Source organism: Mus caroli, chromosome 7 (genome assembly GCF_900094665.2).
Source record: "Mus caroli chromosome 7, CAROLI_EIJ_v1.1, whole genome shotgun sequence".
NCBI lineage: Eukaryota > Metazoa > Chordata > Mammalia > Rodentia > Muridae > Mus > Mus caroli.
The window spans coordinates 84,217,854-84,232,558 of NC_034576.1; the positions used below are offsets into that span (position 1 = coordinate 84,217,854).

General features: G+C 45.7%; 1 protein-coding gene across 2 annotated transcripts in view; it reads right to left on the reverse strand.

Annotated features, from left to right (window-relative positions):
- Homer2 (homer scaffold protein 2) overlaps positions 1-14,705 on the reverse strand; it is a 100,059-nt gene that overhangs the window by 40,916 nt on the left and 44,438 nt on the right. For both annotated transcript variants that reach the window (XM_021167674.2, XM_029480084.1), the window contains exon 2: positions 3,369-3,525. In XM_021167674.2, the coding sequence (XP_021023333.1) occupies positions 3,369-3,525 (157 nt within the window). The remainder of the gene's footprint in view (positions 1-3,368; positions 3,526-14,705) is intronic.

Consider the following 14,705-nt stretch of genomic DNA (forward strand, 5'->3'; position numbering starts at 1 on the left):
GCAGTCTTGGGTTCTATAAGAGAGCAGGCTGAGCAAGCCAGGGGAAGCAAGCCAGTAAAGAACATCCCTCCATGGCCTCTGTATCAGCTCCTGCTTTCTGACCTGCTTGAGTTCCAGTCCTGACTTCCTTGGTGATGAACAGCAATGTGGAAGTGTAAGCCGAATAAACCCTTTCTTCCCCAACTGCTTCTTGGTCCTGATGTTTGTGCAGGAGTAGAAACCCTGACTAAGACAAGGGCCTAAGTGAACATGACCCACAGCAGCTATTCAGAAACAAGGAGAAGCGAGCCATATTGATTGCATGGAGATGTTGAGGGGAGGCTACAGACCAGAGCCCAGGAGCAGAGGCCTCATGTCAGCACAGGTGCCTAGCAAGCAGCGCAGCAGACTACATTTACTGCAGCCACAGGAAGGAAGGCAAGAAATCTAGAGTATTCAGACGAGGCAGGAGCTGGGCTTCGAGGCAGCAAGACTTCAGTACTGGGCAAAGAAGGGTGAGCCGGGTGGTGATCCCTAGCATGGTCTGAGTGAGGTCCTGACTCCACTCCTTGCCTAACTATGGAAGCTGGAAGCACAAGGTTCTCTCTTGATGTTTCCTGCCCATCTTACTTGCTGCTGCCAAGGGAGAGTCAAGCAGGACTGTGGTGGTTCTGGAACATCTAGTACTATTGGGACAAGAGACCTGCCCCTGTCCCTAGCTCCTAGAGACAGGGATAGTATTTCAATGACTAAGTCTAACCCTCATTCCCTAGCCTTTTGCTCCCTTTGCCAAACAAGGCTCTCTGCTGCAGTTCTCCATGCCGCAGCAGTGAAGCTGGAACTCTAAGTGGACTTTAAGAACATCTAAGGTGACCAGGGACACGATGGGAGGCAGCCTGAGAAGCTCTGGCTTAGTCTCTGAATTCCAGTGATGCTTCACAGTCTACATTTCCAATTCCTTCTTCTTAAGTGCCTCTCTGACTCAGTGATGACCCCACACTAGGCCGGAGTTACCTCCACGACATGACTATCATGTAACTTGCCTTCGCGCACCCATCTGACTCCTCAGAGCCATTTTAGCTGGCTTCCACCATACTGCCAAGAACTGCAGAGGCATACCGACACACTGGCTGACAGTTTGACAAATTACTAAAAGCCCAGCTAATAACCAACACACTTGCTCTAAGGACACTGTTTTAGCTATAGTTAAAACCAATAAATCCGTGGATAACTCAACTGACAGAAGTGCAAAACCATCTAAGGATGGCAGGCGTGCTGCTGGAATCTATAGATGAAAGAAAGCAGGTGGGCTCAATTTTCCATCCCTGCCAGAACATCCTGGAGAGAGCCCAAGCAATTGCAGCTAGAAGCACAGAGACGTGGTAATTACAACTGCAGTCCCACCGAGTCTCCCAGAAGTGAAGATGAGATAAAATAAAACTTTAAAATCAAGGCACCCTTCAGGTGGCCCATCATTACAAATGAGGTGCCTACTACAAGTCAGGCGCTGTCACACATCCTTGCTATGGGCCACCCCATACCACACCCCCAGTGCTCTATTGCAGCTGCTTAGTTGGAAGAACTAATTCTTTAGTCTCGCAAGTTGTTCATCAGAACAACTGCTGTTCTCTGAAATGATAGAGGACACATACTCCCTGGATGAAAAATATCAGGAAAATCTCCTCTCTCTCTCTTTTTTTGTTTTTGTTTTGTTTTGTTTTGTTTTGTTTTGAGACAGGGTTTCTCTGAGTAGCCCTGGCTGTCCTGGAATTCATTCTGTAGACCAGGCTGGCCTCGAACTCAGAAATCCGCCTGCCTCTGCCTCCCCAGTGCTGGGATTAAAGGCATGTGCTACCACTTCCTGGCAGGAAAAACTTCTCTAGTTGTCAGAGTGAACCTTGTGCCAACCCAATGAGTCAGGACTGGGCACCAGTACCAGCTTGCCATGCCTCCACAAGAGTGTAAAACCCCACTACCTATGCCTAGATGTGGAAATTGAAAGAGAAAGAAAGGACCATGAGACCAATTAGATGCCTGGAGGAAAGCCAGGGTGCTGCATCAGAGGAGGAGGGTCTCCTGCCTTACCAGGAGACCCTGTAATGAAGACTCCCTCCCTCTCTCTCTACTGGCTAAGAGGGGACAATGAATAGGCTCCATTCTACTGCTCAGCTCCCAGCCCTTTTACTTTCTACTGTCTAGGAAAGCTGGCCTTGCCACAGAATCCACAAGGGACTACAGACAGTAGGTGAGGAGCCACCAGCAAAGAGATGCAGCTGGGGTCCGAGCACGTCTGGTGCTACAAGAGCTACAGCTTTAAAACAAACCAGATATACACTCTGTTTTGGTTTTTATACCAAATACTAGAAAATAGAACTAGAATCGTGGTTTAGATGGTGATCAGGGGGTTTTACCTTCAAACACACTGAATGTCAGGTGACACGTCAGCACAGAGAAATATCCAGTGGTCACAGAGTAGAGGCAGAAAGACTTTGATGCAGAAGGCTTATTTATTTTTAAGGACATGAGAGTACTTTGGCTGGCATCCCTTTATTCTCTTCCCACAAATAATGTGGCCAAATTACAGACAGGGATAATAACAGAGAGGGATGAAATATCAGGAATACACAGCATTGTTAGAAATACTAAATCAAATATGATAGGCCATGCCTGTAATTCCGGTACTCAGGAGACTGAGGCAGGAGGATTGCCTCCAGTTCCCATCTAGCCTGAGCTATATCACAACCTCCTGCTCCACAAAAAGAAAAGAGAAGAAATACTCCTCACTTATTTAATAAAAATTAATTCCCATGTCTAATAATTCCAGAATCAGATTAGAGGCAATACTCATTGATTGCAAGAGTGCAATAAACTAGCATCATCATACAGGCTGTGAGAAAAAGCATGCCGGAAGTATGCATCGAGGGTCGTAAAGTGTTAATAGCACGGCCTATAATATTACCTGTAGGAGTCTACCCCGAGGAAACATTCAAAAGGAAGCAGTAGGTATAAAATGAACAACTGGGGATATCCACTACATGGGGAATGCTTAGCATCTATAACAGCAAGAAACTGAAGCCATCTTAACAAATTAAGATCATTACAGGCTCTTATAGTAGCCACTGCATGGGCATTAAAATGTTAATTATGGAGACAGTGAGGTAACGGGAGATCTGTTTTCTTACTCATTTGCCATGATTTTAGGTGGAAAAGAAAGAGCAAGAAGATGTGCGATTATGCGGACTGTTCTGCAACCCACGCTCCGTTTGTTATGCGGGTCTGCGATAAGATAGCAGGGATACAGCTTCCGGAACCCTTCATCTTTCAAATGCACCAACCTGTTTTGGAATCAAACTAAGTGAGGGTGTCAAAACTGCCTGGCAGGCCAGTACCTTGGCTCCATCCACACTGATGATCCGATAGCTGTTCCTGGTGACATCATAGAAGTAGGAAACCGTGACGGCCTGCTTGCTTGCCGGCACCCAGTTCTTCTTGGTGCTGGGGTCAATCTGGAAGACGTGCGCTCGCGTGGTGAAGATGGGCTGTTCTCTGCAACAGGACAGATGTGTGTGTGAAATGATGGGACTTGACCTAATGTATAATTTATGATTCCTAGGCCACCCACTGTCTCATACAATTTCAAGTAGCTTATTGGCAAAGATACATATGTATGAGAACAATTAAAATGAGGAGGAGGAAGAAGAGGGAGGAGGAGGAGGAGGGAGTGGAGGGGAAGGAGGGGGAGGAAGGGGAGGAGGGGGAGGAGGAGGACAGTATCCCTGTGAGTGGTTTCTGCAGCCCACACTCCATTTAGCTGCACTACCTGGAGGCTGCTGGGCAACTGGCCTAATGAGCAATTTGCTTAAAATGAAATTCTTCGTTGAGAGTTTTTACATTGCTGTCAAGAGTTCTATTTTTTTTCCTGACACCCTGTTGGCATTTGTGGGGGTGAGGGACTCTTTGGAACTAATTCATTTTAGAAAATTAAAATTTTTTATTTTGGGAGAATGCATTGATTTTAGGATTCTGTAACCCACTTGAAGCTTAATATTCAAGTATTTCTCAGATTTGGGGAGCTGTTTTGAATGACAGAATTATTTTATAGCCTTGGAAGCATCATCGCTAGTTCACTTTTGAAACTTGTAAGGACTATGCAGTTTAGAGAGGCTGTCAGGATTTCTGTAGACCCTCCTTCTAGTCTAATCTCTACTGAGTCTCCTTCCTGCTCTGACTGAACTCTCTCTTTCATCCTACCTGCCTGTGAACACTTCCTCTGACTGCTAAAAAAATTAACCAAATTAACACATTATCTCTGTTTCTTTCTGTCTAGTAAAGAATTAATTAGGTCCTGACAATAGAGATTAATAACTAAGACAGGTTTTTAAATTATAATAGAATCCACTGCACAGTCATGCTTTGAGATATTTGCTTAACAAAGTAACAAAAAAATTGAAACACAGACTCATCACAAAATCTGGTTTTTAAAAAAAGGCTTTGTAGGCAAACTCCAAAATTCTTCTAAGTTCAAAATAAGATAAAAATTGGGGAGGGGAGCCACCAGCATGCAAAAATAAAGTCACAAAAACACTATAGATTACTAAGTATTGATTAAAGATTCAATTAAACCTAAAGGTTTGATTTTGGCTTAGTCAAAATTTCAAAGTCCTGGCAATGTCAAAAGCGATGATAAAGAACAGGACACCTGAGTGGACACAAAAATTCAAAGGGCAGGGAACTCTCAAGTGGCTATGCTGTCAGTGAGGAGGGGTTGGGCAGGAGTCTCTGTGCTCTCTCCCATCCTGCGCTGCCCGCTCCCCCCCCCCCGCCTTCCCCCACACAGTGCCTGCAGAAGACTCATTACTGGAAACACAGCTCCCAGGGGGAAACTTTATTCTAGGAAAGCAATTTACTCGTTGAGCCTCATATAAGGGATGTCAGATAATATCGTGGATATTGGCACAGTGTTAGAGGAACTCAGGAACCTCTGGAAGAGTCTGCGAAGAGGATAATGTCAATATCGCTGCTTCTGGAGCTGGTACTCCAGAGGAGCAGCTGGAGGCCGGCATCCCTGTGCCCTCTCTAGACCCAGGGAGCAGGCAAAATACCAGTAGGAGTGTGGGTTACTCAGGCATTTCCATCAGTAAGTCTCAAGTTCACTCACTGGCTTCACCCTAGATCCACACCCTTCCAGTGGCTGCATGACAGCTGTAGAAAGAAACGGAAGATTCTTGCCACAATGTTTCACATCTGTCCTCAAGAGTCCAAGCTGTGGAGTGCATATCCATGAATACCATGTGGGGAAGTCTGGTGTCTGGATGGCCCAGCTGTGCCACTCACCAGCCAGCACTGTAGCTTTCTAATCATCTAAGTACAACACTGTAAAGACAAACGTTCTCAGGCAACGGCCTGCACATGTGAGAGAGGAGTTAGGTGAGCAGCTGTCGCCACAGAGAGCATGGGGGATTAAATTATACTGAATCTCTGCTGTACTCTACCACAGCATTAACTGGCAGTCCGAGGGTCAGAGAAGAGCTCCTTTCAGGGATGGAGCCCCAGCTTTCAGACCTTCCCTCCTGCTCCCTCCCTCGGTGAGGAGGGGGATCTGGGACTGCTTACACACACACACACACACACACACACTCACGCGCACACACACACACACACACGCACACACACACACACACTCACACGCGCGCACACACTCGCGCGCACACACACACATGCACACACACGCGCACACACACACACACACATGCGCGCGCACACGCGCGCGCACACACACGCACACACACACACACGCACACACACACGCGCGCACACACACACACTCGTGTGCAAGAGCGCAGGGCGTGGATGAGGGTTTGCTAAACCTTCATGATAGCAATTAGCCAAGATTACTAAAATTACTAGCTCCCAAGCCTGTCCTAGCCCCTGGCACCTGACTCTCTAGTGAAAGGGCCTGCGGCCTCTCTGATAGGAGTTCTAGGTGCCTGGGGAAGTCCTGCCCTTAGACATTACCCAAGGATTCAGAAAACAACAGGGTCCCCACAGCCAGTGTCTCTCATCTAGAATGACACAGTTGACAGTGACTCAATCTACTCCTGAAAAGTCTCCTACAGCTCTGGGGGTCAACAGTGGAACCAAGGACTGACTCTATGGATGCAAAGGGTGAGGAAAGGGGGCTGAGGGGAGGCAGAGGTTCTCCGGTCAGAGAGCAGAGGCAGTGTTCTCATCAGGGAGGAGGGAGGGAAGGTAAAGAGTAGGCTGTGTTCCAGCAATGACTTTCTGTATGTGCTGTGACCTTAAGACCTGCAGGAGTGAGGACATGAGGCAGTCAAAGGGAAGAAGACTGGAAGGCAAGGTAAGATGGCAGAGCTTTGTGACTTAGAATATGGCCAAAGTGGCCTGCTGTCTGCTTGGCATGACTTGGCACAAGAGAGCCCTCAGACAAGAGGCCGCCATCTCCAACTTTGCCTTCTCAGCTCTGGAATCTGAAAACCTTGAGTTGCCTCCAGGACCTCAACCTGGAGTTGGGGAGGTACAGCAGGCTCATCTGGCCATAGCCCAGTCACTAGAGCCAGGCTTTCTACAGGGAGAGGCCTAGGAGGGGCACTGCTGGGACTTCCACCCCATCCATCCTGAAACTGATCACTATACCAAAAAGCTAAGGCCCTGTTGAGGCTACAGAGCTACCTCCCTTGGTCCTTCGTGCCCAGCAAACAAAGATGGTGATGAGGAACGGGGTTTAGCGGGTGGGGATGGAGACGGGACTGGAGAGGACCTGGACCTGCACAGCCATTCTGATAGCAGTTCAGTGCCCACCCAGCAAATCACCCACAGGACTGGGATTTCCACATGAATAACCCAATCTGAGAGCACTGGGGAGTTTCAAGCTATTCTTCTGATATTCAAAAAGTCTAATGTTATTTCAAGAAGAAGGAAAAAAAAAAAAAAAAAAAAAGACCAGGATGAAAAGAACAGCCAGGCGCTGACATTTACCAACTGCTTAGCATTCTGCATATGGGATTTCTCATTTAAGATCACAATAATCCTGTAGAGAAAGTGCTGTACAGGTGGGAGAGAGAGGCTCCGAATGGCCAGGAGGCCTGCCTGGGTCACACAGTGAGTGGCGTATCTGAGAACTTTTAACTCTCTCTTAACCATGTAACACAGCAGCTGTGTGTAGTATACAGGCTCTCACGTGGCTCCTGATGTCATCTCCCCCTGAAGGTGAGACTTACTTTGTTGTTTGTCCTTGTTTGTTTGATTGAGAGATATTGATTGGGGTCCAGGCCTGTTTTTTAGGCAGTTTGTCCCCAGGGACCCCAATCTGTGATTCTCCTCCTTCAGCCTCCTGCATAGGATTATCACTAGTCTGACTCTCTTAACCAACAGAATACGGCAAAGGTCACAGGTTGTCACGTGTGTGACTTGTTTTTCGCTGACTCTCCCTTGTCGGCTTTCGGGAACATTAAGAGTCCCACATTATAAGGCACTCCGTATCCCCAGGGGCCAACATTCTACCAACAACCATGTGAATTACAAACCAGATCCTTCGGCCATCAAGCCTTCCTGTGAGACTTCAGTCCCTACCCGATCACAGTATCTGACACAGGACTGCATCCAGGTAAGGGGCATTCAGACTCCTGCCTTACAGAGATATGGCTTGAGCAGCTAACGTCATAGTTTACTACAGTGAGCTAGCTAACTAATACACTGTCCTTCACAGGACATCTGCAATGTCCTCATCAGCTCCTCCTCACAGCTATGAGGGGACAGTGCTCTCCACACAGAGCTCAGGGTCCTAAGATGATGCAGAGCAGCAAGATGAACACAACTGGAGTGCTTTAAATTCAGAGAAACAGACCCCAACTCTGAGAGCTAATTTAGCCTCACCTGAGCAGGTTAAAGTGTTGTAAGTAGGACATCACTGTCAGGGCCTATATGTGTGCAAATCACAATAAGGAGAGTCTACAGAATGAGGGCTTCCCATCCAGGAGGCCACAGGCCCCTCCCAGCAGGGACCAGCGGAGGAGTGTGGATCAGAGACCAGAAATAACCTTCAAATCCAGTCTCATGCCCCTCTCCTTGGTGTTCAGTGCTCGGGGAGTATGTTTGAAATACACCCCATTCCTTCTCTGCAGCTTTAAATAGAAAGCAGATGTTTCCGGATGGCAAAATGCTTCCTCAGGCAGACAATATAACCTACTGTTCCCTTGCATAGTCTTTTAAAAGCTGAATAAACACCAATTGCTGCTCATTGAACACATTTTGGAACCTGACAGTAATTGTCCCCAAGAATAATTAGATGCTCTGTGCAACATATGTACGTTTGAAACATGCAACCCCCTCGGCAGAGCTACCACTTTGGCTTTGAACGATTTCTGGCTGCGTGTGAAGTAATTCTGCAAAGAACTGGCATGCCTACTTTTTTTTTTCTTCTTCTTCCAGAAAAGAAAGAAAAATGAGGTTTTAACTTGTCATAATCTTTCACTTGCTCAGTGCCTGGCTGTTTTCTGACATAAATCTATAAAGCCTTATGACTCTTATTTTCCTGCCTCTATTTAATTTGAATTGCAAAAAATAATTCGGAAATTATTTGAGCAGCTATTTAAACATCTCAAAGGCTCATAACATTCCCCGTTTAGTCTTGACTCTTGAGCCCCTTCAAATAAGCATCCATGCAGTACTTAAAGGAGAGATTCCCCAAGCTAGATGGTAAGGTCTTACCTGGCCAGCAACATAGGTTTCTCTGTTCTACCCCTCATAGGACCAGCTCCAGGCCTTTGGGAACACTCACAGGTTCCAGACTCTGTGTGTGTGTGTGTGTGTGTGTATTGCTTTAAAAGTCAAAGAACAACCACAGGTACTTCCCACCTTTTGTTTGACCTAAGAGTCACCACATAGGCCAGGCTGGGTAGCCAGGCAGTAGGTAGGGCTCTGCCTGTCTCTGCTGGCCTCCCACCTCACCATTGCTGGGGTTACAGGAGAATGCTACCAAGCCTGGCTTTTACATTGGCTCGGGATGTAAAGCCAGGCCCTCAAGCTTGTGTGGCAAGAATGCCATCTCCTCAGTCCCTCTGCTCTTTCATTTAGGACTTCTGTTGTTTGGGACCACTGCGGGTCACTCAGGGCCACACACACACACACACACACACACACACGCTAGGCAAGCATTCTACAACTAACCTAACCCCAGTCCTTCTTCCAGCACTCATGTCCATGCCAACACAGGGACCATTTGGGGACCTAAAATTCCTCTCTCTGCTGGCCGGAAGTCCTACCATGGCATCTCATGAAGTCTCATGTGTAATCCACTTTTATTTTGTTTGCTTTGCTTTCATAGTTCCTAAGGCCTTGTAAATGTACATTACCAGGCCATACTCCTCACTCTCTCTGAGGATACCAAGCAAGGGCCAGAAACGTTGCTTACCTGGCCTCTAGCCAGCATTCCAGATGGCTAACAGGCCTCTTGCCGGTAAGGCCAAATACCCAGAGCTCAGACGGAGAGCTACAAGGGGCAGAGGAACGCAGACAGAGATTCTCACATATTCTCTCAAGCAGAAAATCTAATTCACAAGTACACTGGGGTTCTACTCTCATGCAAAATCCAAATAGTATGGTTACCCCTATTTGCAAAAGTTACTGCACACATGAATAGTAAAATTCAGTAAGGTGGTGAGGTACAAAATCACTATTAAAAAATAAACCAATGAGCACAGATAACCAGATAGAAATTACAATGAATTTTGTTTTGTTTTGTTTTGTTATGTTTTGTTTCGAGACAGGGTTTCTCTGTGTAGCCCTGGCTGTCCTGGAACTCACTCTGTAGACCAGGCTGGCCTCGAACTCAGAAATCTGCCTATCTCTGCCTCCCAAGTGCTGGAATTAAAGGTAAACTGGGCGTGGTGGCACATGCCTTTAATCCCAGCACTCAGGAGGCAGAGGCAGGCAGATTTCTGAGTTCAAGGCCAGCCTGGTCTACAAAGTGAGTTCCAGAACAGACAGGGCTACACAGAGAAACCCTGTCTCGAAAAAACAAAACAAAACAAAACAACAAAAAAAAGAAGTATGCAAAAAAAAAATAAATAAAACTTCCACCAAAAATAAAAATATTAAAAAATGTAAAATCTTCAAAGGTACATTGAAGAAATCATTAATAAATATGACATACCCCATTCTTACATAAGAAAATCAATATGAAGATGTCAATTACCTCTAAATTAATATGTAAGTAATATAATGAAAATATCAGCAGGATTATTTTTAGAACTAGACAAGGTCATGTGTATAGAAAACTCATTATGTGAATAAGACCAAAAACTAAACAGTCTGAAAATGAAGAGCAATGGGAGAGACTTGGCTGTATCGGATGCTGAAATGTATTATTATAAAGTTAATAGCAAACAAAAGCGAAGTGCCAGCAAATATGCAGACACATGCATGGGCAAGAACAAATTCTATACATAGAAGCCTAAAAAGTGGTGGGCATGATACAAGCAGTTCTGCCCATTTTCAGGGACAAAGGATTATTCTTGTTCCAAGAATGCACAAGTACTTGTCGGACTTGACCCCACCAAGCCTGAACCTGAAGACCACCTCCCTGCCCATCGGAGCCCCTTCCGGTGGACCACAGCTGCCTTGCTGGGTTAAATTATTCCGACTACACACTACCAGACAGCTAATTATCGCACCTCATAAATCAGAGGCCTCAGAGTAAAAGCATTTGTCATAAATTCTCCTCGTCCACCGACAGGGGGTTTCCCTTTAGGTCACATTTACACCAGAGAGTCGCAGAGACAAGTGCCCCCAATGAACGATGACAGACTTGATTAATGATGCTACTTATTCCTCAGAGTGTCCAGCAGTTTGTAAAGAGCATTCAGCACACGTCCTCCTATTGAGGTATAGGTCTAATTAAGTTCCATAGGCCAGGGGTTGCCCCGAGGGAGGACATCTGATTCATGCCCAGGCACTGTGAATGGATGGCCAGTAGTAGAGAAACGAGCCAGGAAAGCCAGCATTTCCATGGGTGACTGTGAAGCTTCTCTGAGGATACAAAGTAACAAAGAGCTTACAGGGAGGGCGAGAAGGCGAGGAAAGGCCGAGGCTTCATCACCGACAGAGACTGGCGAGAACTCATTACAATGCAGTTTTAGGTTCAAACAGCACCTCTCCATAGTTGCGTCCTCCAAACACATCCTCCTCACTCCTAGACAGAGGTCTGGGTCTTATTCACTAGGAGCCCTGGGCAGCTACAGAAGGGGTACCCGCAGATGAAGCCAAGATGTTGTAGAACACAACAGCTGTGGATCCTGAACACCGTGCTAAGGAAATCAGTCTTTATCTCAGGGCCAGCATCTGTCCACTGTGTTCCATGGAAATTTTTATCAAAGCAATTTTCTCTTCCAAATGCATTTCTAAAAAATACATATGTAGGATAAATGTTAAATGGATTTAGATATTTGTTCCCATAATTATGTAATTGGAATTTTAAGAAGTGGTATTCTCCAGCCAGTCCTGCTGGGAAATCACACGGATGCTATGTGACACATACATCTGTCACATAAGCTGCTCATAGGTGTATAACCTGCACTCATAGACGACTTTAGGCATGCATGGGGCATTCAATCCACTATGTACTGCCTACAGAAAGCACTTTAAGATTTCAGTACAGACTCATCATATTCTGTAGAAAGCATATTGAACATCTAAATCATTCTATTACAAAAACCATTCCAGGGCTGAGGATATGGCTAAATTGATGGAGTGCTTGCCAAGCACCCATGAAGTCCTAGCTTCAATCCCCAGTACTGAGTAAGATGGGTACGATTGGCACAGGTCTGTAATCACAGTACTTAGGAAGTGGAGGCAGGAGGATCAGAAATTCTAGGTCATCTTTTGGCTACATGGTAAATGTAAGGCCAAGTTGGGTTCTATAAGATCCTATTTTCAAAAGAAATCAAGGTGAGTAGAACAAGTTTTGAATTTAAAAAAAAATTAGAATTTTACAGTTTATATGCTGTGAACCCCACCACACAGAATTAGAAAACACCCAAGTAATCATTTCTGGGAAAGCAGGTGGCATGTTTGCCAGACTCACACGATTAATGATCTCTGGGACAGTCTAATTCAAGCAAGTGAAAATTCTCACTGAAGGAACAGTCTGTGTTCTTCCTCTTGTTACAACACATCTGTGCACGCAGATTTTCATATTAGGCTACAGTGAAACACAGTATAACCCACTTTATGCTATACAAGGCTGTGACTTGGAAACACAATTTCTAATCTTAACTAATGAGAAATTTTTTTAACACTAAGAAAATAATGTTCTCAGTTTTAAATGTTGAGGGAATCTATATTCGCCTAAAATAAAAAATAAATTAAATGTTTGAATAAGCAGTCTCTCTGAATAAACTAGAATCTTCTTTGATGTTTTATACTGATTTTGTTAAGAAGTATTTACAAATAAGTTGACCAATCGGTAGCAATGAACTCATTTGTGAGGTCATGTCTTGCAGTCTCTTGTCCACTTTATCTTGGAGTATATCAAATCCTATGATCTGTTGCTCTCCTATTAATATACCAAAATGAATCAGGGGTGATTGACACATGCCAGTTCTAGTTAAGCAGAGACAGAAAGATTACCTTAAGTTTGAGATCAACCATGTATACATAGGAAGTTTCAAGCTAGCTAGAACTATATAGTAAGATTCTGCCTCAAAAAGATATTTAATAAGTGGGCATGGTGGCACACACCTTTGATCCTAGCATGTGGGGCAGGAGGATCTCCGAGTTCAAGGCCAGCCTGATCTACAGAGTGAATTTCAGGAAAGCCAGAGCTACACAGAGAAAAAAAGAAAAAAGTGTTAATAAATAAAATTAAGGAGGGGGCATCTCTAGGATGTGCCAGAGACCTGGGCTATTGTAGTTTCCAGGAAGTCTATGAGGGTGACTCTAGCTGAGTCTCCTAGCAGTAGGGGACATGGAGACTTAAGTGGCCACTTCCTGTAGCCAGGCAGGACTCCCAGTGGAAGGATAAGGAGACTACCCCACCTACAAAACCTTCCACCCCAAATTTTTTCTGCCTAAAAGAAGTGTAGGGACTGAGGGAATGGCCAACCAATGACTGGTCCAACTTGAGACCCATCCCATGGGCAATAACCAATCCTTGACACTATCAGTGATACTCTGCTAAGCTTGCAGACAGGAGCTTAGCATAACTGTCCTCTGAGAGACTCCACCCAGCAGGTGATGAAAACAGATGTAGAAAACCACAGCCAAACATTAGATGGAGCTCAGGAAGTCTGGAGGAATTTTGGGGGGAAGGATTGAGAGACCTGGAGTGGATTGGTACTCCACAAGAAGACCAACAGAGTCAACTAACGTGGACCCTTGGAGGATCCCAGAGACTGAACCACCAACCAAAGAGCATACATGGGCCAGACCTAGCACACTCCACCCACCTCCATGCAGCAGATGTGCAGGTTGGTCTTCATGGCTGAGCAGATCTCCCAACAACAGGAGTGGGCACCTATCTCTGACTCTGCTGCCTACCTATGGATACTGTTCCCCTAACTGGATGTCTTGTGTGGCCTCAGTGGCAGAGGATGTACCTAGTCCTGCAGTGACTTGCTGTGCCAGGGTGGGTTAGTATCTAGGGAAGGCCTCCCCCTTCTTAGAGGAGAAGGGGAGGGGTTTAGGGGGAGGACTGAGAGGAGAGGGGGGCCTATGATCAAGATGTAAAGTGAATAAGTAAATAAATTAATGGAAAATTAAATTAAAAATTTAAATTGATATTTTTCTGGTAGCTGGGAAATGCTGAGTTTAGAGCCCAGAAGTAGCATAGTAGGAGAGGCAATGCAGAGGGTGCCTGGCACCTGTATGGAGGATGAACGGAAGAGGGAAGAAGCTAAAAGCTACTCCTGGGGCACTGTACGACCTTCGTTACACCAATGAGAAAAGTTGTGACTAAAGGGGACCTCTGTTTAAACATTTACTTCCAGTAACCCCAAGTTCTGGCAATGAAGATCAAAGAAAAACTCAGGAATGTTTCTAGCAGGTGGAAAGGAAAGTAGCCTTTAGGACACCAGAGAGGGCCCTTCCCTCACCGGGCTTGCCTCAGAGGAAGCTAATGCGCTAGCAGCATTATCAGAGCCTACCTGACCCAGGAGATCGGAAATGCCCAACTGCAGCCCCTCCACTATGTAGTCCCACCTGAGCAGGGGGAATGTTAGGCCACCAAACGACTAAGAATCCCCGGTGAGACTGCTAGGACCCTTTCCCTGACCACTAGCACCGGACCACTATGCTGCTGAAGGCTGGCTCACTGTGGCTCCTTTTATCCTGTACATCAGGTCTACCTTCCAACAACACAAAACTACATGGAAGGACTATTTGGAATGATCAGATCAGGATTTTTTTTTCAAAACTGTGATTAGTAAGATAAAAGGTTTAATGGGGAAGGTTGACAACAGGCATAAAGAGATGGCTAATTAAGCAGAGAGATGGAACTTCTAAGCAAGAATCAAGCAGGAACACTGAAGACAAAACCCACGAGCTGGGCAAGCAGTGGTTCAGTGAGTAAAGACTTATTGTGTTAGCCTAACGGCCTAAGTTACACGTATGCAAGTGGGTACGCACAGACAGGCATCACTCACAAATGGTGGTGGTGGTGGTGGTGGTGGTGGTGGTGATGATGGTGGTGATGGTGGTGGTGATGGTGGTGG